The sequence below is a fragment of the Mastigoproctus giganteus genome, chromosome 7, assembly GCF_048544385.1.
Source record: "Mastigoproctus giganteus isolate SK-2022 chromosome 7, ASM4854438v1, whole genome shotgun sequence".
Classification (NCBI taxonomy): Eukaryota; Metazoa; Arthropoda; class Arachnida; order Uropygi; family Thelyphonidae; genus Mastigoproctus; species Mastigoproctus giganteus.
In genome coordinates this window covers 168,664,226-168,691,520 of record NC_143581.1, presented here as the reverse complement: position 1 = coordinate 168,691,520, position 27,295 = coordinate 168,664,226, and the positions used below count along the sequence as shown (strand labels likewise).

The window sequence follows — 27,295 nt, the reverse complement described above, 5'->3', positions numbered from 1 at the left end:
GTCATATTTTAAATCAGCATGAAACTGATTTAGGAAAGTATGTTTACATCTTTGATGAAAGAAAAAGATTCATTTTGTTGACTAGTGTTATTACGTGTACCACATCGAGTTGATAATATTATACTTTCTTCTTTCTGAATAAAGGACATCCACTAACATTCTTTGTTTTGATTTTGGCTTCTTTTCAGGCATTGTTTCAGGTAATGTTCAGAAATTATCGGTGCAGATCATCATATGAATTGTGAAATTTGATATATTTTCTTCTGTATGAAGAAAATATATCAAATTATAACTTAAACAAGTATATAACAAGATAACTTAAACATGTGTAAAAAGTATGAACAAAAGAAAAATACTTGACTATATAAACATGTGTGTTACCAAATATTTTTATTTCCAGTTTAATATATCATGCTTCACTACAGCCTTTTTAACCAGTTATTCAATTTTACAATTAATTGTCAGCTAAGAAAAAAAAATGCTATCTAAATATCAATTGTCTTTTTAAATATGAGTAAATAGAGATTCAGTGAAATGAATGAGGAAGGTATCTTCTTATGGTAGGTGATGCAAGAACTAGAGGACACAAATGTTGAGCCTTAGGAGTTACAGAAAACTGGTTTCATGAAGTTGACCTTCAGGCATCGTGGTGTAGGCCAGTGGTTCCCAAACTATTGAGATTTACAGAACCATTCAAGAATCAAAACAGTTTGCGGACCCCTTCAAAAATCAAAAGAAGTTTGCGGACCCCTTCAAAAATCAAAACAAGTTTGTGGAGCTCCTTCAAAAAAGAAAACGTAGTATGAACACTGGGTTTTCTGAAAAGAAAATTCAAAGTTTAATATGTGAAACACCTTAACTTTATTCTTATTTTTATACAGATACATAATAAAAACTTTATTTATCATTAATTTGCTGAAATAGAACGAATAATTTGAAATATGTATACAATTATATACACTGATCTTATCGAAAATAAGTAATGTTCTCTGACGAAGTTCGTTGTGATTCTATCAGTATATTTTTTAAGAAAATGGACACATATTACTTGATACCTTCTGAACGTTTCGCTGACCTATGTACCCCCAGGATTCTGCGGACTACAGTTTGGGAAATGCTGGTGTAGGTAATTGGAATAAATTAGTTTCCTAGCTGAGGCATAAAGTTTTTTTTTTTTTTATTTTTTATGAAACCCCCAAACACGAAAGTTATCAAAACCTAGAGTACAGTCAGTCCTCGTATAGCACGATAGTTGCGTTCCTAGAAACCCTCGTGCAATGCAAAATCGTGCAATATAAACAACAGGCCCTATGGGAAAAATGGGGTTAGGTGCCGACCACCCAAGATTTAACACACATTTGTAACCAAAACATTACCAAACACAATAAATAATCGTAATAAAATACTTACGCATTTTATTACGACTATTACGTAATAAAATATTGCTAATGCTTTTACTTCTATCGTAAGCAAACTTGTTTTTTGTTTGATTTTCTATCCAAACAGATGACAGGCGTTACATCTCTTCCAATTCTTTGTGTCTTAATCTAATGGATTTTAATTACACTTTGAGTTGTTCCTGCTGTGAAAGTTGTTTTTATTTTCTCTGCATTCTTTGTAATTCTCGGCGTTGCCTCATTTAGGTCTGTAGCACGTGCAATATCACATGGTCTTTCATTTTGCTCAAAGCATTTTCCTCTATCGACAGAGGCGGACTGGCCATAAACCTTATCGGGGAAACCTCGGTGAGCCCGAGGCCGGTATGATTTTGGCCATAAACCATAGTATGAGGCCACTATAAATTTTCCCGGGTAAGAATTTTTGATCCAGTCCGCCTCTGTTTATCGATATTGCTTTTCTTTTTCTCTCTGAATCTGCAGTATCTTCACCAGGACGCTTCCTTTTCACACCTTTTAAGTATTTTACTCATTTTTAGGGAACAAAGCACAATTACAAAATGAGGAGGCACGCTTGATACACATAAACAAAGCTGCATGCGTGTAGCAACTGAATAAACAACACCGTAAAGGCTGAGATACACTATTAACATCTCACATTTTACTAAAGCACATTTCTAGGGGTTACTACCATAAAACAGTGAAAACAATTTCCAGTTGCGTTTCTGCTAGTGGAATCTGTTATAAACTGGTAGTAAACTTGATCTAATTGCATTTGCGATTATACCGATAGCTGTAATTGTGTTGGTTTTTACGTTTTATTATGGTGAAATGTGTTTCCCCATCACTGATATAAAAAACAAATACATTTTCAGAATCTTCTCTTCATTCCTATCGTGTTGCGTTCGGTTGGGGTGATTTTGCGTTCGACTTCCATTTCTTGTAAACACAAAGGCGAATCATGCATAAGCGAATTCGGTTAGTGTTATATAAGATATCGTTCCCCTATTTATAAATTGTGTATGATCGAATTCGTGTAGTGTAAACACGTGTTATACGAGGACTGACTGTACTTAGTACCGTGCATGGGTTGAAGGAGAAGTATGGGGGGAGGGGGATGCTGGCAACTTTGCTCTAGAGACTAAACATGGGTTTCACCACTTCAAGCCTCCAATAAGCAATGTGGTGGTATTTTTGCAATATATGCAATATAGTATTTGATGGGTATTTTTATTTATTATTATTTTTTTCTGTCTGATGCAGAATAAGTTTTATGTTGCATCCTTTGGTTATTGTGATACTAGTATTGAAATTAATAAAGTAAACTTTATTGCTAGGTTTATTTAAGAGTACAAACTTATCTTTTAAAAAATACTAACATGACAAATTGGCAGTGACATCTCTCTATTAATCCTTTGGGTTCAGCATTTTTTTTGCTGTCATCCTTGTCCAGTCCAGCATGGAAAAAAAAAAAAAAAAAAAAAAAGAAGAAGAAGAATACTGAGTATGAGCTCCTCAAACATTATTTTGGAGTCTAAATGAGTTATTACAATAAAAGTGATTGATAAAACATAAAAAAATGTTTCATATATTTTAAATATTTGTTATTTAATATGATTTTAGTCTATGGTATTTCTTGAAACATTCACCAGGATGCAATCCTGGTCTTCTGGATCATGTCTCACAATACCAAACTGTTTGTTTTCTTCCACTGCTAACCCTGCTGTCTCTATACACTGCACAGTCTTCCTTTATACTTGAATTTTCTTTTCATCACAAAATGAAGACAGCCATTCAAATCTCTCTTTGGCATTCGAACTTCATAGCTTTTTTCTAGAAAGGACATTCTGTTTTGTATATCTCCTGCTAGTTGAACAACAACTTCTTTCGAAAGTGCTTTGGCTTTTTGAAAGGTTTTTGAGATTGATCTACCAACTTCATCAAGACGAAGCTGTCCACAATTGAGACTTCTGATAACCAGAAAAACAATGTTCTCCACAACTTCATCAGTTTCTGAGTGAATGAATAACTAGCACAGTAATGGTTAGTTCTATCTACCACTCCCATATTGACGTTAAAAACGTTTTTACCGGTTATTTGGAAAAAAAGGGCTATGTTACCAAGAAATCATTACGAAACCCGATTCGCATGCATTGTACTTGTTGCGTCACTGCATGCAACAAGTACAACACATGCACCCAAGAAAACTCAATTGTACAACAAGTGCAGTGACACAACAAGTGGCGCCTCCGTAGCCAGGTGGGAAGGAGCGGCAGTGCGTAGAACACGCTTCTTGATTAGACCGGGGTTCGAGCCCGTCACCACCAAATACGGAGGATGCGGAAAGGTCAGGGAATGACCACCGCATATCCCGGAGCAATATGGCCTTAGTTGCTAATGCTCCTAAAAACCAAATAACAAACAAACAAAAACAGACACAACAAGTACAATTGGGTAATGATGCACTACATTATACCATTATATCAGTGATTAATACATGAGTGACTGTGCCAAAATCTACAACCCAGTGTTCAAAGGAATATCGTGAAAGAAAGGGAAGTTGGACAGAAATGTGAATCCAGATGAAATTCAACAAGTGTTTCATTATGCCTGGGAGTTCTCAAACTGCACCCAAAAAAAAATTCGAGCTGAAATAATGAAGGAATATCATGAACGGAAGAAAAGGAAATTAGAAATTCAAATTATTCTGAATAATAATGAAATTCAACCACAGAGTACTATGCTTGATACTTATCAGGAATCTAAAACTCCAGCAGAACGAATGAAGGAATATCATGCACGAAAGAAAGCAAAATTAGAAATAGCTAATAATGAGATCCTTGATTACATCCCTATAGTGTCTACACGAGCTGACAGTGAGTTTGAAAAACTAGTGTACAAAAACCCATTTGGATTTAGTTGTAATGTTCGTGAGTTTTTATGTTTCAATGAGATTTGAAACCATTTCCAATAACTTCATATGAATTACTTCAAAATGAATTTCATTTACAAGAAATGAGTACTTTCATGGCGTGTAGTACATGTCATACTTCATTAAAAGAGGGATGGATACCACCTATGGCCACTTCAAATGGATTTATATATCCAACATATCCTACTCATTTGCCTCCACTGGATGTTGTAACTGAGCATTTGATATCACGACGATTATCCTTTATGCAAATTCGTCGTTTACGTTATGAACATGGACAATATGGGATCATTGGAAAAGTAATAAATGTACTAGTTAATGTAAATACGATGGTTTATCAATTACCTAGAGAATTAGATGCCGATTTTGCCATTAATATACATATAAAACAAAGACTTATACATAAATCATCATATCTACAAGGATGTGTGCAGAAGAAAATATGGTTACGGAATTTGATAAATTCATCTTTGTATAAATTCTACGGCATGAAAGTGAGTGACGATTTCTTGGAGACAAATGATAATAGTGAACAGGAACGTTCAGATGAAATTGTGGAACTTGTCAACAATGATGATGAACTATTGATAATTCAATAACAAACATTATTATGGTCTGAAGATAAATATTTATGCATAGTACCAGGTCAGAAATAATCTCCAACAAGTTTCATATTTGATATACATGCAGAAGAACTTTCTTTTCCAGTTATATATTTGGGACATGCACAAAAATTTAAAAATGGATTTAAAATTACTCCCTTTATGATGGCATCAAGTGAAATTTGTAGATCTGATCATTGTGGAGTAACTCCCCAACATTTACTATATATGGCAATGAAAATTATGCGAATGCGTACTGCAGAAAATTTGCAAATTGCATTTAAATCAGTAGGAATAACAGCTAACATTTTTTTTTTTTTTTTTTTTGTCCTCTCCTTTTCCCATTATTATATGGGGTCAGCGTTTTTATTGTTTTGCATTCAATTTTTACGGCCGGATGCCCTTCCTGACGCCAGCTCTCACCCTTTATCTGGGCTGGGAATATGCTGTGGTCATTTCCTGACCTACCGCATCCTCCGTATTTGGTGGGTACGGGCTCGAATCCCGGTCTAATCAAGAAGCGTGTGCTATGCACTACTGCTCCTGCCCACCTGGCTACAGAGGCGCCCTAATAACAGCTAACAATACTCGTTCTATATTGGAATCGAAAATCGAATTTTGGAAATGCCAAGTTAACAAAGTCTAACTTGGCATTTCCAAAATCAGTTCCCAATTCAGCATATTATTGGAGTCAGCGTAAACGAGATGTGTTTGCCATGATTCGTCAATTAGGAAAACCTACAATGTTCTTGACATTGAGTGCGTGTGAACCAACATGGCCCATATTACTATGTATGTTATACAAATTCATATATTTAGACTCTAAAGCATTTAGGGCATAAGCCTATATGCACATATATTATTGCCGACCGGGCTAGCCGGGTGGGTAAAGTGCCTGCCTGGCAATCCAAAGGTCACGGGTTCGAATCCCTCCTCAGGCTTGGATCAAAGTACTGCAAAAACCTTGGGAGGTGCATTATGGCCACAGAAGCCGATGCGCCAACAACTACCAAAAAAAAAAAAAAAAACCATATATTATTACAAATTCATATATAAACGAGAAATTACAACTAATGAAGTTATGGATCTACCTTACATGGAAAGAGCTACATTAATAAACGAAGACCCCCGTAACGTATGCCATATACTTTAATAAAATTGTTGAGAGTATACTCAAAATTTTAAAATCGAAAACTTATAGGCCTTTTGGGAAATATTATGTTGCGAATTTCTTTAAATGCATTTAATTTCAACATTGAGGAAGTCCACATGCATATATATTATTATGGATGAACAATGCACCCTCTGCACCATTAGAAGGAAAAGGTGGGATGGAAGAAGCAATCCAAATGATAGATGCATTATGTTCTGTAGAGAAAACTTCAGATTATTCAAATTTACAGCAACATAAACATACTTTTACCTGTTATAAAGGCCCCGAGTGCCAAGCGATTTTCCAAAGCGATAATAGTGCTCTTTCCCAGTGATTTTGTTATATTTTCTTTCCAGTGCTTTTCTCATACTCATTTCTTTGTAAGTGGTTCCGTACTTAACAGATCCTAAGTAAGAACCCAGAAAGGAAAATTACCTTTCTTTTCCTAGTATATTTATTAATTTTTTGCACTAACAAACTAACCTCTCCAACCGCTTGGCCACTAGGTGGCACCGCTCCTGCCTCCATGTGGCGGGGTCGGAAATCTGGGAGGAAAAGTGCTCACTCCCAGGGCTAAAAGGAGCAACAATGGACTGTGATACATGTCCACCACTAGAGCCGACAGGCTCTCAACATACTGAGACTCGAAGAATGGAAGACGATCCCAATCTGGCAAAAAGAATGAAAAAAGACTGTAACAAATCAGAACCACCAGCTTTTCTGATTGTACATTCTTTATCGACTCAGCCGCTAAGCAGACTCTCTCCCTTTGTCATCCAGAGATGTCTGGAGAATGCAGCAGGTACACCGAAAATGGTGAAAAGGCTCCAATCAGGAGATCTCTTAATAGAGACCACTCAAGCAAGGCATTCAGAATTTTTATTAAAAATGACATCTATAAGCGGAATCCCAATCAAAGTCTCACCACATAACACCTTGAACTCCTCAAAAGGAGTAATAAATGAGTGGGATTTGTTGAACATAACTGAAGAGGAGATAGTCGTGGAATTAGCAGAACAGAAAGTAACTCAAGCAAGAAGAATTATGATAAAGAAGGACGACAAACTTGTTCCCACACGTAATATTATACTGACCTTTAGTACACCAAATTTGCCGACCTCAGTTAAAGCAGGCTACCTAAACTGCCGTATCCGCCCATACATTCCAAACCCTTTAAGATGTTTCAAGTGCCAAAAGTTTGGTCACTCCCAAACAACATGTAGAGGCGAAAATACTTGTCCTAACTGCGGGTCAAAAAACCATTCACAAACAGAGTGCACTGCAAAGGCTGTGGAATGTCCAAATTGCAAGAATGACCATCCAGCATACTCAAAATCATGCGAACTCTGGAAAATTGAAAAAAGAATACAAAAGTACAAGACTGAGAATAAGGTCACATCTCAAAAAGCAAGAAAGCAAATAAAGTCAACTATCCCAAAAACCACGTACGCTGCCATTACACTAAAATGCCAAGCTGTTTCAACCCAAACTGATGTATCAATTCCGCCCAATACATCCATTGCAGAATGGGCACGATCTGTGCTATCAACGCCTCAACCTACCAGCAAACCCGTTGTAGTTGATGAAATAAGCAATACTCCTATCACAGTTCCACCTAAAATAAAATCATGTGATAAAATGTCAAATAAATCGCGAAGGCAACAAGCCACTGAATCACAAAAGGCAAACTCAAATAGAATGGACTCTGAAAATATAACTACACACGATGAAACAGTACTTGATCTTCATGCAGAAGATGATATGGAGACTGGATTTTCATCAGGTCAAACTGATGACGTAGAAGAGGGTACAGATTCCGGACGTCCCAATATTCCTAGAAAAGATAAAATGAAATACGACCGTCAAAAGCAACCCACTCACAAGAAACAGACAGACTCGCCTTCCCTCCTCAAACCCCGATAATGCAGAACATTGTTCAATGGAATTGTAGAGGTTTACGCAGCAATACCGATGACATCTATGATTTAATCTCCCGATATGGTCCTATAGCCGTTTGCATACAAGAGACTAATCTAACTCCACAAGTCACTCCATCAATCAGAAATTTTACATTTTACAGAAAAGATAGAAACTCCTCATTATCCGCACGTGGAGGCGTCACGATTCTAGTTGACTGTAAAATACCATCTAGAAACATTCCGCTTCAAACCCACTTAGAAGCCATTGCCGTACGTGTATCAGTTGGGCAAATTCTAACTCTAGTATCTCTGTACCTTCCACCTAACAAGATGTGCACGTTTAAAGAACTAGAAGACCTTATAAGACAGATACCACCACCTTTTTGTATCTTTGGTGATTTCAACGCGCATCATCCATTGTGGGGATCAGACCACATGGACAGTAGAGGACACTTGATCGAGACGATACTAGACCAACTGAATCTAACATTACTGAACACTGGTGAAAATACTTATACTCACCTTCCCACTGGATCTATGTCAGCAATTGATTTAACACTCTGTTCCCCCATATTATACCCCAGTATAGAATGGACAGTATTAAACGACCCACACAACAGTGATCACTTTCCAATCATATGCAGAATCCAGCCGCTTCAAACATCATATCCTGATAATCACTCAAAATGGAAATTCTCCAGAGCAGACTGGAAAAAGTTTTCAACCCGTCTTTCTTTTGATAACCAATTGATCAAACTACAATCCATTAATGATGCCATAGAGCATATTACCAGACAAATACTGACCACTGCCTCCGAAGCAATACCTCAAGCCTCCACATTTACACACAAAAACCTTAAACACTGGTGAAATGAAGCTTGTACCAATGCCAAAAAGGAAAAAAATAAAGCTTGGAACCTGTTCCGGAAGTTCCCAACTACCAATAACCTAATTCAGTATAAAAGGCTAAAGTCAAATGCTAGGCAAGTTAGAAGAAAAGCCAAAAAGGAATTGTGGATACAGTTTGCCTCCACTATTACAAAGGATACTAGCAGTCGTCTCATCTGGAAAAAAATTCGGCAATTAAATGGGAAATATCCACCTCTTCCTTCTCCCATCTTAATCAAAAATGGACAGGAAATTTCTTCTTGTCAAGAAATAGCTAACGTCCTTGCAGAGAACTTTTACCAAACATCTGCCACGTCAGCATATAGCAACTCTTTTCTTAAAATCAAAGCTTCAGCAGAAAGGTACAAAATAAAATTCCATACTTCCCAATATATTGGCTATAATCAACCGTTTAACCTATTTGAACTGCAAACAGCATTAAAGAGATCACCTAACAGTGCAGCTGGACCTGATGGTATATATTATGTAATGCTGAAACATAATTTTTCTTGAGGGTACATATCCATCTTCCTGGCATCATTCCATCATTTTGGCCTTTCCTAAACCAGGAAAAGATCACACATTTCCAGAAAATTACCGACCTATTTCTCTAACTAGCTGCCTAAGTAAAATCCTAGAAAGAATGATACACAGACGGCTTACCTGGGCTCTTGAAACTAAAGAACTGATGAACAACAATCAGTTTGGTTTCCGACAAAACAGATCCACTTTAGATCTAATGGTGAAAGCCGAGACTAACATCTGCAATGCTTACGTCAAAAATGAATATCTTGTAATGGTAAGTCTCGATATAGAAAAGGCTTTCGATACTACCTGGAGATACGGCATATTGAGAGAGCTTCATTCCATAGGATTGCGAGGGCACTTACCAGAATTCGTTAAAAATTTTCTTCAACACAGAACCTTTCAGGTCCGCTATCAATCTGTACTTTCCCGGTCCTACACTCAAGAAGAAGGTATCCCGCAAGGATCAGTACTGAGCTCTACCCTTTTTTTCACTTAGACTGAACACCATAACACACAACATCCCAAATACTGTAGAACTATATATGTATGCTGATGATCTAACTATATCTTGCCGTTCCCAAAATATACATACCATTGAAAGACAGCTGCAACTCTCTATAAATAAGTTGGAGGCATGGGCAATGCAGAATGGATATCGTTTATCAGATCAAAAAACAATTGCAGTTCACTTTTGCAAAAAACGTAAGCTATACCCAGAACCAGAACTCAGATTAAAAAACCATTTGATCCCTCTCACCAGTAATTTCCGTTTTTTAGGCCTAATATTGGACACCAAACTGAACTTTGTTTCACATATCACATACCTCCGAACTGTCTGTCTAAAGAAACTTAATATACTTAGGTCCATTTCTGCTATGACATGGGGAGCTGATAGATACACTCTATTACATTTGTATCGTGCTATTATCAGATCTTGTTTAGACTACGGTGCTATTGTATATGATTCAGCTAGGAAAAGCGCATTAATCAGACTTAATACCATCCAACACAGTGCCCTTCGAACTGCTCTGGGCGCATTTAGAACATCCCCTGTTCAGAGTCTGTATGTAGAGGCACACGAACCTCCACATCACCTTCGAAGGAAAATGTTGCTTCTAAATTATGCAGCTAAAATTCAGAGCCTTCCAGACCATCCCATTCGACCATTGCTTTCCAACCCTGAGTGGACAACGTTCTATAATAGTAAACCGAATGAAAATAGACCAACTGGCATGAGACTAAAAGATTTGCTTCACACCTGGAATATTGATTTTGATAACATACTTAAAGAAAGCGATACTCCTGATCCACCCTGGTCTGTAAATCTCCCTCACTGTGATACGCACTTTCAGCAATGGGGAAAGAACTCCCTGGCAAATGAAAATATCAAACAACTACATAAAGAACATGCCCTCAACAATATACAAAGCTACCAAATATATACAGATGGCTCAAAAACAGATTCTACAGTTGGTGCCGCAGCTGTCTTTCCATCTTTTACAGTCTCCATATCACTACCAGTTGAATGTAGCAGTTATACTGCTGAGTTATATGCAATTAAACTAGCCTTACAGAATATTAACACTATCCACAATACTAGCAGTATAATATACACTGATTCATTGAGTGCAGTGTCTGCTTTGGGTAATCAGTTTTCAATATCACAACCAATCGAAAAACAAATCATTTGCTACTTAAACCACCTACGAAGTAGGAATCATAAAGTGAAATTCTGCTGGATCCCAGGGCATTCTGGTATCTTAGGCAATGAGAGAGCAGATCAGGCAGCCAAAAATCCAAACAGTACAATACCAGCAAGTTATAAAGTACCATATAGAGATTATTTGAAGCATATAAAAAAAGTCTATGTTTCAGTGGTCAGAAATATGGAAGGCACAAAGTAATAACAAGTTGCTCCAAATCAAAAAAGAACCTGCATTATGGATTTCCAGCTTTAGACAAAATAGACAGGAAGAAGTTGTTCTAGCAAGACTAAGGATTGGACATACTCATCTAACCCATATGTTTCTACTCATGGGGGATGATCCACCTCGATGCACGCATTGTTCACTACCGCTTACAGTCAAGCATATACTTTTAGATTGTCCTCACTATTCTCCTTTCAGAAGAATTTTCCACTCTCAATCACAACTACAAGAACCGTTATCGCTTAACCACATGATTGGCAATAGTGCTGACCTAGCTACACTCTATACATTTCTGAAGGAAATACATATACAGTCTGTCCTCGTATAGCACGATAGTTGTGTTTCTAGAAACCCTCGTGCAATGCAAAATCGTGCAATATAAACAACAGGCCCTATGGGAAAAGTGGGGTTAGGTGCCGACCACCCAAGATTGAACACACATTTGGAACCCACATTACCAAACAATAAATAATCACAACATAAACACATTACCATTGAACACACATTACCAAACACAATAAATAATCGGGTAATTTTAATCGTTATAAAATACGTAATACATAATAAAAAATACAATAAAGTATTTTTAGTATTTTTAATACTAAAAAGTATTTTTTACGAATAAAATACGTATTTTATTCGTAAAAAATTTATTATATTTAAATAAAATAGTCGTAATAAAATACTTACGTATTTTATAATACAGTACGTAAGTATAAATTATAATACGTAAGTCGTAATAAAATGCTTACGTATTTTATTACGTAAGCATTTTATGTATTTTATTACGACTATTACGTAATAAAATATTGATAATGCTTCTATCGTAAGGAAACTTGTTTTTTGTTTGATTTTCGATCCAAACAGAAGACAGCCGTTCCATCTCTTCCAATTCTTGTGTCTTTAAATGGATTTTGTAATTAAATTGTAATTAAATTAACTTGTAATTAAATTAACTTGTAATTAAATTAACTTTGTAATTAAATTAACTTGATTTTGTAATCAAGTGTAATTAAATGGATTTTAATTACACTTTGAGTTGTTCCCGCTATGAAAGTTGTTTTTATTTTCTCCGCATTCTTTCTAATTCTCGGCGTTGCCTCATTTCGGTCTGTAGCATGTGCAATATCACATGGTCTTTCATTTCGCTCAAAGCGTTTCACAATTTCATATTTTTTCTCTATCGACAGAGGCGGACTGGCCATAAGCCTTACCCGGGAAATCCCGGTGGGCCGGAGGCCGGTGTGATTTTGGCCATAAACCGTAGTATGAGGCCACTATAAATTTCCCCGGGTAACAATTTTTGACTCAGTCCGCCTCTGTTTATCGATATTGCTTTTTTTTTTTTCTCTCTCTGAATCTGCAGTGTCTTCGCCAGGACGCTTCCTTTTCACACCTTTTAAGTATTTTACTCATTTTTAGGGAATAAAGCGCAATTACAAAACGAGGAGGCACGCTTAAACATAAACAAAGCTGTGCGCGTATAGCAACTGAATAAACAACACCGTAAAGGCCAAGATACTATTAACACCCCACATTTTACTAAAGCACATTTCTGGGGGTTACTACCATAAAACAATTTCCAGTTTCGTTTCTGCTAGTGGAATCTGTTATAAACTGGTAGTAAACTCGATCTAATTGCATTTGCAATTATATCGATAGCTGGAATTGTGTTGGTTTTTACGTTATTATGGTGAAATGTGTTTCCCCTTCACTGATATAAAACACATAAATACATTTTCAGAATCTTCTTCATTCCTATCGTGTTGCGTTCGGTTGGGGTGATTTCGCGTTCGACTGCCATTTCTTGTAAACACAAAGGCGAATCGTGCATAAGCGAATTCGGTTCGTGTTATATAAGATATTGTTCCCCTATTTATAAATCGTGTATGATCGAATTCGTGTAATGTAAACACGTGTTATACGAGGACCGACTGTATATGAATTCCTGTGATGCCAAAATAGAACATATTATATTACTTTAGAATAATAATGTAGGACCTGGCACATTTTGGCCTTAGCTGCCCTTGTGCCTTTAAACACCAATACCTGTTATAAAAATAATAACGCAAACTGACGCGAATGTCGATTTGAAGCACCTTTTTGGCCAATGTCGCAAACTCGTATATTGATATTGATGGCCACAGATTACAATCAAAAATTAGCTTATCGCAAAAAATATTGTAAATTGCACGACTCGTTAGAATTAGATAATCGCGTTAATTTCGAAGAATTCCTAAAATCAAATTAATGCCAATTAGAAGAAGAATATTTAAATATTTTAAGGGCTGGTATCAAACGACCATGTGTATTTCTTAAACACAAGATAAAAGAGAAATTTATGAATAATTACAATCCTTGGATTTTAGGAGTGTTCAACTCTATTTCGGATTTACAATTTATCATAGAAGAATATTCGTGTGCAGCATATGTAGTTGAATATGTGAATAAAACTAACAGAGTAAGCAACCGGCAAAGGAAAATTATAGAGCTACAAGAAGAATATCCTGACATGGATATAACTGATCTAACACGAGCATTAAGTGTAGATGTATTGAATTCTCTGGAGAGTTCACAAGAGGCAGCTTGGTATTTATTACGATACCCAATGTCTATGTCTTCAAGAGCGATTGAATACGTGCCAATGGTATGGCCACATGAGTGTCAGAAATTACGTAAATCAAAAGCTGAATTGGATGAACAACAAATTGATAGCGAGTCTTTGGATAGATAGTATTGAAAGATAGATAGATAGATGGAAAGATAGTATTTTTTGATAAATATGAGAAACAGGGCAAAACATTAAAAGATATAACTCTTGCACAATTTACTGCTCATTATCGAAAAGGAAATGGGGGATGGGTGAAAAGACAATTTCCTAAAATAATTCGGTATTGGAATTATAATACAACGTCTTCATGAACATACACGTGAAATGGTAACTTTACGCATAATTTTAGTTTCATAATGAGTTCCTGCAGTAAAGATATTTTTAACGTCTGCCACTGTGACATTATCAGTGACACTATCAGTCTCAGAGTAGAGCGGCAGCAACAACTCATTATGTACCTGGTACATAATTACATACATTTTATTTTTTTATATATTCACATATAACAAACGGCTTTTTAATCTGTAAGATTTCCCCTCTTTTTACCTTTCTTGTGACCAAGAAAGTGGGAAAGTAGAAAGGAAAGCATAAGTATGGGTCTCTGTCTTTCCATGCCAGCACTTGAACCCTATTCTCCTTTTGGAAACCAGCAACTCGACGCTTTTCAGTTTTATTTGTCATCTTAATCTCTAATGGTAGAACTTCCTCTTTCCCATAAGAATGCCCATTAGGTGTATATTCAGTTTATGTAGTTCTTCTGCTAGTTAAATACTAGTGTAAAATCGGTCAGTGAACAAATGAAATCCAATATCCTCAACAATTTGAAGGAGTTTTTGGATAAGATGAAGCTACACCAGAATTGGTTGATAGGTTTTAATCAATTTCTTCATTACTGCTGCAAGATATATTGTCGGGATCGAAAATAACAACATTTTTACTATGAAATCAAATTCTGAATTGGAAAGTTCTGACAGTTTCTCAATTTCTTCATCAGAAAGGCCTCTTGAGATGTTGGTGATATGACTAAGCACTTTGTTTCTGGCAGACAGTAAATAAATGGTGAACACTAAAACAAAGAAGAAAAACTACAGCCACCGGCTGTAGTTTTTCTTCATCCAAAAATTGTTGCATACATTGCAGGTTTTCAATTTATGTTCTATAGAAAAATCTTAACCATAGAAAAGGAAAATTGCTCATCTTGTTGACCATCTGTGCACAAGACATGCTTCACAGGTAATTTGCTATAAACATAACTTCAGTGAATATCTCATTTGCATCCCATGCATTGTTTCATTTTACACACAGAATGACAAACATTCATAATTATGTGTAGATATATTTATTTGAAATTTGTAGATTTTCTTATTATACATTAATCTTACCATTCATTTTTCTATATGTTTCTTTCTGATGGATATAGTTGTCTTTTACATAAAATGTACTTTGGAATAAAAAAATTTAATGATAATTATTAATAGTATAAAATTTTTCTTGATTTCTGAATTAGTTTATTCATATTTATTTTTTTTTTGATAATTGCATATTTCAGAAATCATCCATTAGTATCTGTTTTGAAAGAGAGACCAGATTCTTGGCCATTAGTCCTAGCAAATTTGCAAAAAATTTGTTCTCACACAAATAAAAGGTAAATTTGAAATTTGCTACCCATTTTAGATAAATAAATTATGATAATCTGTACTGCTGGCACTTATTGAGCATCTCATTTTGAAATAATAACCTAAGAATGACAAAAATTTACAAATTTTTTGTCATTTTTGACAAATTGATGTCATATGGGTCTACTGATTGGAGTTTCTTGTCTTTTATTTAATTATTATGTTATTACTTGCAGAGTACTTTAAGATCTTTTAAAGAAACCAGAATTACAGATAATTCTGGTTTCTTTTTTCTTCATAGAAACAACTCTCTCTTTTCTTTCCCATATTTCATTAATTTATGAAATATTTAATTAAATTATATACTGTAATTGCAATAACAAATAATTTTATCAGCGCAAACATGATTTTGGAACAAACACCCAGCCGACTGCTAAGAAAACACAGCTGTAATTACAATAACAAATAATTTTACTAGTGCAAACATGATTTTAGAACAAACACACAGCTTACTGCTTTGAAAACACAGCTTGGAAAACAAACAACTGAACAGGTGAGTATGCTGCACTAAACTAGCCACAGGCATACTGGACCAGTGTTCATTGCTCACTGCAGTGTGCCATAAGCATCAAACAGTATGTTTTAAAGCAGGAAGTGGGGAGCATCAGTTAATCTTGCAAGTTGCCTAAGTGGAAGTTAAATTACATTAGAAACTCTCTTAATCTTGCGAGTCGACTAAGTGGAAGTTAAATTACATTAAAAACTCTCTTAACTGTTCACTTAAGTGTTAAGGAAAAATCCTTTTACATCTTGTTTGGACTGATCTGGCCTTACTGACAGGTGTTCTGCCATTATGACACAGCTGTGACACCAGATATAAGGATATCAATGATAACTTGGAAGAACTGACTAGTAATTTTTCTAAAATAAACAACATTAACAAGAAAATGTAGTGAAGAAGTGGGAACAAAAATTGTAGGTATGTCGACAAGATGAGATTTTAAAAGTCAACAAGATTGGAGATATGGTCTTGCTTTGAGGAGGCTAGCATGAAAAATTACGTGCAGTTGCTAAAGTACTATATAGAATTATAGAAATATTGTCGATGTTTGGTTATAGAATTGTGGAACTTCAGGCCCCCACGATCTTGCTTTGAGGAGGCCAGTATAAAAAATTACTTGCATTGGCTAAAGTACGAGAGCTGTTCAGTAAAGAATTTTTTCAGGAATGACTGTACTGCTTGCTATTTCTAGCTGCGCTGTGGAATTTAAGATCAAACCAAGCTGCATCACAAAGCAGCTTCTCAGTTGACTCATGCATGTCAGGTTTATGCCTGTTCAGTTTTGCCTATGTATTAACAGATATGACATGCGAGGAACAGTATGCTGCTCTAAAATTTAGTTTCTGTCTCAAGAAAACATCAGCTAAAGCGTATGATATGATAAACGAGACTTATGGTGAATCTACATTTCCATATAGCACAGGTGGTTTAGAATGTTTAAAGATGGATGTGATTCATTCAAGAAATCAGTGGTCCTGGAGCTCCCACCGCTGCTGTTACCACAGAAACCCCTGTCGACGTGGGCACCTGTACATGGTGAGGGGACCTCCCAGTGATGCTGCTGGCCTTTCAGATTAGCATCACTGGGATCTAACACCCATACCTTGGTTCCAGGGTTACATCAGTGGAATCAGGCATGCGCAGCCATTTGCCACGACCCAGGGAAACTCGGAAAGGGGGATCATGGTGGGTGAGGGGGGGCCCAGCCCTAATATACCATTTTGGCCCCTACTTTGACAAGACGGGTGGTCCTGGACCAGCCTTACTGAGATCAATCGGCAGGTGCTTCTTACTGCTAGGGCCAACTGCATTCCCATAAGTCTCCCTCCCTTTGGTCCTGGGACGGGATCAAGGTTTATTGGAGACGTGGGTATGGTGCTCCTAAGCGAACTTGCCGTCTCATTCGTGTATGCAGTACCTGCTAGTTCACAAGTGGGCATCCCCTCATTGGTCTCCGTGGCGGGTGAGGTACTTAGGGCATCAGAAACTTTCTCTTTACTCCTACAAGATTCAAATCTTTCAAACCCTTCTCATCAATTTCAGGTAGGGACCTCTACAAGGTCCCTACCTGAAATTGATGAAGAGAATATAACGTCAAAAAAGAAACACTGAACAGAAGCTGCACTACTTCCTGTACTTCGATTCCTTATCATACATTCTAGCAGTGAAAAGGAAATAGGTAAAATGTTGTCCTTCTTCATTCAGAAGGGCCTTGGAGAGCTGGCAGGGTCCCCGAAGTCTGTAAAATGACTTAGATTGGGTGACCATTTTAGTAGAAACTTCCTCAGTGCGACATTCAGAATTGCTCCTCCGAGCAACATCTCTTGGTAACGTTCCAATTAAGATATCACCACACAGGACTTAGAATACATCGCGTGGTGTAATTGTCGAATGGGATCTCCTTGAAACATCTGAAGAGAAGATATGCACCAAACTGAGAGATCAAGGAGTGACAGCCATTAAGAGGATATTTATGCGTAAAGAGGGAAGACTTGTCCCAACTAGGGTTCTTATCCTTAATTTAACACTCCTAAACTGCCTACTTCCATCAAGGCTGTACATTCCAAACTCGTTGCGATGTTTCAGATGCCAAAAATATGGCCACTCTCAGATGGCATGTCGTGGATCACCTGCTTGTGCCTGCTGTGGAGCTAAGGAACATGACACAAAGGAATGTTCTGCCTCGAAACAGCGTGCTTGAATTGTGGCGCTGAACACCCTGCTTATTCAAGAGCATGCCAAAGATGGAAAGACTAAAAACAAATTCAGAAAATCAAGACAGAACAGAATATCCCATATGCGGAAGCAAACAAACAGGTAACATCAGTAAATAGTGGAAAATTTTATGCACAAGCAGTTTTGAGGAAGGTTTCTATTTCAACGCAAACTGATATTTCAGTCTCACCACGTGATTCTTTTACACCCCAAGCCCAATACTTGTTGACACAAGCATAGCAAGATAAAGCAGTCACTACTCCCATTTCAATACCAACCAAGGCAGTAGCACCTAAAGAAAAATCTCCTCCAACTGAAATCCTGCCTGTTATTAGTGAGGTGCAGGAGGAAATGGAGGTAAATGAAGAGGAGGAAAGTGTGGAAGAATCTATTCTGTATCTTCTTTCTGAGGAGGAAATGGATATTGAGCGCCCTCAGTTTCCCAAAGGCAGAGTAAAATGCAAAGCGGGCCAATCAAAACCCGCATCACTTTGGAAGCCAGCCAACTGTTCCACTAATTCCAAGTAATGGCTAAATTATTGCAATGGAATTGGATTCCGACGAAATATGGAGGATGTCAAAATGCTAATGCTCAAATACGAACCTGTTTGCTTTTGTCTGCAAGAAACATACCTAAAGGCAAATGATGACCCCATCTTCTGAAATTTTACTGCTATCTGTAAAGACAGAAATGGGGATGGCCCGGCCCATGGAGGAGTTGCAATCCTCGTGAACAACCAATACCGCTTTCTCTCAAGTTTAATTGAACACTAACTTAGAAGCAGTAGCCATTCGCTTAGCAATAGGGTCTTTTCTCACAATATGTTCTATATATTTGCCTCCTTGGACACATATTTCCCAGGCAGATCTTGACGATCTTATTACGCAATTGCCCTCTCCTTTTTACTTCTTGGAGACTTTAATGGACATAGTATCCTGTGGGGTAGTGCAGAAACTAATGAACGAGGTCATATTGTTGAACGTATGCTTGACAATAATGGCCTTTCGTTACTAAATATGGGAATCAACACCTATCTCCATATGCCTACCCATACTTTCTCTGCCATCGATCTCTCCATCTGCTCACCTTCTCTACTACCTATGCTTTCCTGGGAACTGGAACATAATTCTTATGGAAGCGATCACTTCCCGTTATATCTACAATAGTGGATGGACAACCTTCTCATCCATTTAGAATGCCGCAGTGGAAGTATGATCAAGCAGACTGGAGTACATTTTCACGGCTTGCAGAATTTGATCCTGTACAAATTCAACAGATGAAGATGTACAAATTCAACAGGTTCAATTGATGAAGCACTGAAGTATATCACAGAGTGTATTATCCATGCAGTAGCAATTGAAATTCCAGAAACATCCTCCCAATTTCCATGTTTTCCAAAGCCATGGCGGAACCAAGAGTGTAAAGAAGCAAGAAAGTTACAAAATCGGGCATGGGGAAAATTCCGATGTTACCACACCACCGAAAATCTTATAGCCTTTAAACGTGCCCATGGCAAAGAGTGATTTGTATGCCTCAATTAACCAGATGACTAGTGCCAAAGTTGTCTGGGATAAAATTTGGAAGAGGAAGGGTAAATACACATCAGTTCCCTCATCTGTGTTACAACATAATGGTTGTTCATTAGCAGACCCAACTGCTATTGCCAATGCTCTAGGAGAAGTATTCTCCAGCATACCTGCTGAAACCTCATACTCTGCAGAGTTCCTAGTTTTAAAGAAGAAAGTCGAGAAACAAAAACTCAACTTCTCTTCAAGCAAAGCCGAGTCTTATAACCTGCCTTTTAGTCAAGTGGATTTAGTCAAAGTTTTAGTCAACCTGCCTTTTAGTCAATTAACCATTATACTTGCTACCTCGAAAGTGAGTGCCGTGGGGCCAGATGAAATTCATTATGAGATGATAAAACACATTCCATTTCACTGTCTAGAGTTGTTGCTACATTTCTACAGCCGAATTTATTTAGAGGATCAGTTTCCCGATTCTTGGCGTAGGGCAATCGTTCTCGCATTCCCAAAGCCAGGAAAGTACCACAAAATTCCTAACTACTATCATCCTATTGCTCTGACCAGTTGCTTATGTAAAGTTTTGGAAAAAATGGTGAATGCCTGCCTTATATATTACCTTTAGGCAAATGATCATTTGAACAAGATTCATCAGTGTGGCTTCCGAAGGAATTGGTCCACTCTGGACCATTTAATCCCACTGGAAACAGTGTTTCGGGATGCGTTTATAAAGCGTGAGCACTTGGTATCAGTTTTCTTTGACATGGTAAAAGCTTATGACACAACCTGGAGGTATGTTTTAAAAGACCTCTATTCTTTTGGTCTTAGAGGTCAACTTCCTACTTTTGTTAGAAATTTATTATCAAAACTGCTTTTCCAGATTCGTGTTAAATCCAGTGTGTCCCACTTTTTTTTATCAAGAGGAAGGAGTTCCCCAAGGCTCTGTCCTCATTGTTACGCTGTTTGCAGTCAAAGTTAACTCCATTACAAAACAGCTTCCTCCTTCAGTAAATAGTGCCTTGTACGTTGATGATTTTAGTATTTTCTGTCACTCCTGTAGCATGAGAGTTATTGAATGACAATTGCAACAAGCAGTCAATCACCTTAGTTCCTAGGCTTTAACCAATGGGTTTAGGTTTTCTGCCCAAAAGACCGTTTTTGTGCATTTCTGCCACAAACGGAATCCACATCCTGACCTGGAACTCAGACGTGGACAAAATCCAATTCCTGTGGTAGCAGAAACAATATTTTTGGGACTCATCTTTGATCAAAAGCTGACATTCCTACATCATATCCGTCAGCTTAGAGCAAACTGCATGAGGGGTTTGAACATGCTCAGTACTATCTCCTCCAACTTTTGGGGAGCAGATTAAAGCACATTATTGCATCTATACTGGGCACTCGTTCACACTAAACTTGACTATGGTTTCCAAGTTATTCTTCTGCTAGAAATTCTGTACTCTGATGGCTTGACCCAATCCACCATAGAGCCATTCGGATTGCCACAGGGGCATTTCGTACTTCGGCTGTCCAAAGTCTACACGTTGAAGCCAATGAACCACCATTGATGCTTTGATGTCAGCAGTTGTCATTACAATATGCCATAAAAATAAAATCCCTGCCTGACCATCCTACGTGGACATCTGTTTATATAATATGCGTAAAACTGCCAGTTGGCTTTTTGGTTTCAGGATTCAAGTGCTGGTTCATGATATTAACTTTATGTTGTGTAATATATCCACGTCAGCCAAGCAAGTCCTTCCTCCTTGGAATATACGATCTCCATCTTGTGGCTTCACTCTTAGGAGTTGGCTGAAAGCTAACACATCACCATGTATATATTGGCAACTCTTTGCAGTACACCTTGCAGAATATCCCGACTTTTTGCCGGTTTATACAGATGGCTCGAAGTCTGAAGAGTTTGTGGGATCTGTTTGTGTTTTTCCAAGCAAAACAATCTGCAGTCGTATTCCATATGAATGTAGCTTATACACTGCAGAGCTATACACACAATAGAACTGGCCTTGGATCATATAAAAACCCACTAGTACCAAAGATGCATGCTATATACTGACTCCCTAAATGTATTACAGGCCTTATCCAACGTGAAAAGCACTCACCCAGTATTATGTCGGGTGCAGCTAATATTATTATCCCTTTCAGAGTTAAACTTTGATATTTGCTTTTGCTGGATCCCTAGTCATGGTATCAGAGGCAATGACTTGGCTGATGCAGCAGCAAAATCAGCATCGCCACAAAGTCGCATCTGCTTGTCAGTCCCCTTTACAGACTGCAAGACTAATCTACAAAAAATTATGCATATGTTGGCAAGAATCTTGGAATGGGTGCCCTACCAACAAGCTAAATGAAATTAAGCCAGTAATAATGCATGCCTTTCTAGGCACACAGGGTTCGCCGGGAAGAAGTAATTCTTGCCAGGCTACGCATAGGACATTCTCACCTGATGCATTCGTATTTGCCGAGGGCTGATGATTGTCCTGTGTGTAGACATTGTAAAGCAAATTTAACTATTAGTCATATTTTAGTAGAATGTACATTTTTTAGTAATGAATGCTCTTTATGTTTTACCATCTATCTGAGCCTTATACACTCAGGCAGATTTTATTGGATGATGACAATGTGTCAGATATATTCAGGTTTTTACAACTGATTAATCTATATAGTTTGATTTAGATTGCTTTAATGTTTAATGTATTATAAATGTTTTATGCCATATATTTGTTTATAATATATTAACTAGATATGTTACGTTATATTTTTACATATTTCCTATATATTTATATTTTATTACCTTAGACTTGGCGTACAATAGCCTTAGATGCCGATGCACCATAAAACTCCTAATAACCAACCAACCAATCACAGAAACCATAAACACTGCTTCTCTAATCATGAGAGAAGATCGTCATATAATAATAAGGCAACTGGCAGAGATGTTAAGAATATTGGCAGGAAGCATGCATGGTATTCTTTATGACCATTTGCATATGATACGTGTTTGTGCATACTGATACCTGAGCAACAGCAAGTTCGCTTAGAAGTTAATCAGGAGTTGCAATAGATGGTTATCACAACAGTGCAAGACCTCACATTGCTCGTACTGTCATTTAGTACTTAGGCTGCATTACTGTTGGATGTGTTCTTCATCTGCCTTACAGCCTTGACCTTGCACCCTACAATTTTTTTTTTTTATTTCCAGCGTTAGGGATGGAGCTGTGAGAAAAATGGTAGATGAGATATGGCTTCATCATTTCAACAACAAAGCTCTGTGTGGAAGTCTGCAGCATTGCCAACACTGAAAAAAGTAAGAGTTGTGGCTTCTGCAGGAAAGGTTAATGGTCATCTGTTTTTTTGACATTCAAGGAATAGTTTACCAGCATATTTTGCCATATCATACAATTGTTACAGGATCTTATTACAGGACTATACTGCACACTTTGCGGGATGACATTTGTTACAAATGACTGCAACCCCTGCAGGTGAGTGGATGCTGCATCACAATGGTGCAAGACCTCACATTGCTCATACTGTCATTTAGTGCTTAGGCAGCATTAATGTTGGCTGTATTCCTCATCCGCCTTACAGCCTTGATCTTGCATCAGTAGTGTAGCTACCCTTTTTCAGGCCCGGAGGCAAAGAACATGTTCGGGGCCCCTACTTAATTAATGAAAATTGCAAAAACAGGAGACAGCCAAAGACACCGGGCCCTGAAGGGCCCAGGCACGAGGTAATTGCCTTGCCTGCCTACATGGTAGCTACGCCACTGCCTTGCACCCTACAATTTTTCTTTTATTTCCAGCATTAGAGATGGAGTTGTGAGGAAAATGGTTTCAGTCATCAGAAGTTGTAAAGACATCGGAGGCAATTCTCAAACACATGTCAAAAAATGGCTTCCACCATGTTTTTGAAGAATGGTAGAAATGTTGGATTAAGTGCATTTCATCAAATGGGAACTCCTTTGAAAAAGGAGTTCCCATTTGATGAAATATGGATGATTAATAAAGGTATGCTGTGAAAAAAAAAAATTTATGATCATTCTTCGTTGAATAGCACTTGTACCATATAGAGTAATATAGATGTTGTCAACGGTCAGTTATGGAATTGTGGAACTTAAGGCCCCATAATTTGAGAAAGTACTTTTTGGGAAAGGCTCAAATAATCTTACTAGAAGGATTAGTAATAGAATGTTATACCTCCAACGGAAGTCATTCAGAATACCAACTTTGAGTACATTGGTACTATTAAATTCTGGAATGGTGCCCCCAAAACCCTGCTCATGCTTATAGACCCCATTCAAAAGAGAGTAGTCATGTTAATTAATGACCCATCTCTTACAAAGTATCCCTACTCTCTGACTCACAGACATTCAGCTTCTGCTGCATGGCTTTTTATAGATACTTCCATGGACACTGTTCTTCTCAATTGGCTTCTCTCTCTCTTTCAAAGAGAGAATAAAACCGATATCTTTTCCAAACTATCCCAAATGTGCTGCAGCCAGTCAGCATCCATTTATTGTCCAGTTTCAAACTCACAGAACCAACTTTTCTTCTTCCTCATTTATCCCTTCTACTTCTGTTTTCTGGAACAACCTTTCTTCATGTGTATTTCCTGAAAATTGCAATCTACAGAAATCAGTCTAATGTTTAGAAGCATTATTTTAATGTTTTCTCAACCTATACACATTGATGGAGAATGAAGTCCAAGTACCATGGGTTCTTATACCTTTCATGTTTGGAGTTTTTATTTAAACAAAAAAAAAAAAAAAAAAACATTCATGCAGAGAAGAGTTATGAAAATTCATTGATTCTACCTTCTATTGGAGAATGAAGAAGAAAAGTTGCATTGGATGTTAATCTATCCTGTGAATATTATAAATAGCCAAAGAAGTCATGCAACACATTAACCAGAAATTGAGAATACTTCAATTCCAGTTCTGTCTAGATTTAATGTTGTGCCTTCACCATGTATCTGAGTATTATATGCCTCCTTGTTGTGGTGCAGTATAACCACAGTCGTTTTTGTGCCAGTAAAATCCAAATCAAATCAACCTCCTCCTTGTTATAACCTAGGTCAATCTTTACTGCAGGAAGAACATGTTCCAGATTTTTAACCCATCCTAATGTTCCTCTTGAACTATTCAGTCATAGTCAACATAGGATTAAAGCCAGTGAGAAAACTCACAGAATTATTAGTTCTCCTCCTGAAAAAAAAAAAAAATAGCAGTTGAGAGAAAGGATTGAAAGAAAATAGGTGTTCAATGTGTAAAGAGCATTGTGATAAAACACTTCATAATTAATATATGTATAAAATATTTTTAGTTCTGTTATCTTAGTATTATTGAAATTGGTTAATCTGATTAATTTAAATTTGTATATTATAAGTAAAATGGCATGAATTGAATGAACCATTGAAGAGGTTAATTTATATGCAAAGTTGATTGATGTCTATACTCATATAAAAGACAAATGCACACACACACACACACATACACAATCAGGGTGGGACAGGGAAACAAAAAAATTTAAAAACTGATTTTCTGGGTACTGGTGTGTGATGGAGAGGATTGTATCACCCTACATACTTTTGTCCACATGCCATTTAATAACCATGGAACAATGCCATTTAATAACCATGGAACATTGAAGCGGTGCACATTGTGCTTTTGCTGTCAAGGCATTTTACAAAAACAGTTAACGAGGTTGCTTGATATTTATTTCACATTCACTTTGAGCTTAAGCATCAATATTCTGTACCATTTACTCATGATATTAAAACATGGGTAAATAATTTTGAATAAACCAGTTCTGCTCTCAAAAAGAGGCCTCTCTCTGGGTGGAATAAGCAGCACTAGTACACCAAAACAACATTGCAACTGTCAGGACCGTTTTCATATGGAGCCCAAAGCATTCTGCATGTTATCTCATGCACTACTATGGACTTATCCAGTAGAAGTGTAAATTGAATATTGCACCAGGATTTTCCATCCTTACAAGGTACAGGTACCACAAGAATAAAAATTGTAACAATTTTTGTCAAGAATTGCTAACTCATATGGATACCGATGAGATTTTATTCACAATCTATGGATGTCTGATAAAGTTCACTTACATCTAAATGTTTCTGTGAATAAACGAAGCTTCTGTTATTAGTTGGAAGAAAACCCCACCAGCAGCTATTGCACAGTGATCGAGTAAATAGAGTGGTGTGATGTTCCATCTCACGGCATTATTGGCCTATAGTTTTTTGAAGGCGATAACGGAAGGGTAACAACTTTTGATGTCAGGCTGCTGTGCCAATCATGTATGCAACTTTTTTGGTTCCTGAGCTAGCTAATAGGTTTCCTCAAGTTAATGAAGTTATTAAAAAAAAAAAAACTGTACACATCATATCTCCATCCCCTCTAATAATTTGTTTAATCCTTCTAATCCTTCCTTAAAAATATTTAAACAAACCACTTCCACAGCACCAGAGAGAAATTTGTTCCATCAATCAGATATTCTCTGACCGAAACCAAATTTTTCTACATCTATCCTTTAGCCACCCTTTCTCAATTTAAACTCATTAGCAAGGGCACATGATGCAAGAAAGCAAGCTTATATAGCATCAGCCAAAAAAAAAAAAAAAAAAACACAAACCCCCTTCTCATTTCATTCATCTATCCGCTCCAAATGTTTCTCTAGTTCTGCCTTGAATCTGTTTAAGCTATCAACTTCTTCAACGACAGATAGAAGTTTGTTCCAGCGATCAACCACAAGCTGGCTAAAGGCAAACTTCTGTACATCTATCCTACAATTGTCTTTCCTCAATTTGAATTTATGCCCTCTCAGGTGATTATTCTGAGTAAGAGGAAGAATCCAATCAGCATTGAGCATGCTCAAACCATTCAAGGCTTTATACACCTCAATCAGATCACCTCGCAGGTGCCTAGTCTCCAAACACTGTAATTTGCAAAACTTAAACCTTTCTTTGTAAGAGCAACCCTTTGTTCCATTCACTAATCTTGTTGCCCTTCTCTATATTTGTTCCAACAGCGCTACATCCTTCTTAAAATGAAGCCTCCAGACCTGTATACAGTACTCAAGGTGTGGCTTGACCATTGCCTTATACAAGAGGATAATCACCACCTTATCACTGCTAGAAAAATTCCTGTATATCATTGACACCACGAGCTACTCTTGCAGACTGTCTGCACTGCTCAGAAAACTTCATATCTGCCTGCACAATTACCCCCAGGTCATTTTCACTCTACCTCTGTCAGTGTAGTACCACACAATTGATACCTTACTCTGGGGTTACTGTTTCCATTATGCAGTACTTTACATTTGTCAATGTTAAACTTCATTTGCCACCTCTCAGCCCATCTACTCAACTTTTCTAGATCCTATTGCAGCAGCATACTGTCA

At 37.2% G+C, this 27,295-nt stretch overlaps 1 protein-coding gene across 1 annotated transcript in view; it reads left to right on the top strand.

The window, feature by feature from the left end:
• Positions 1–27,295, top strand: part of LOC150083320 (focadhesin-like) — a 181,298-nt gene that overhangs the window by 70,160 nt on the left and 83,843 nt on the right. Inside the window, exon 5 of the mRNA XM_090378475.1 lies at positions 15,508–15,603. Within this exon, the coding sequence (XP_090234601.1) occupies positions 15,508–15,603 (96 nt within the window). The remainder of the gene's footprint in view (positions 1–15,507; positions 15,604–27,295) is intronic.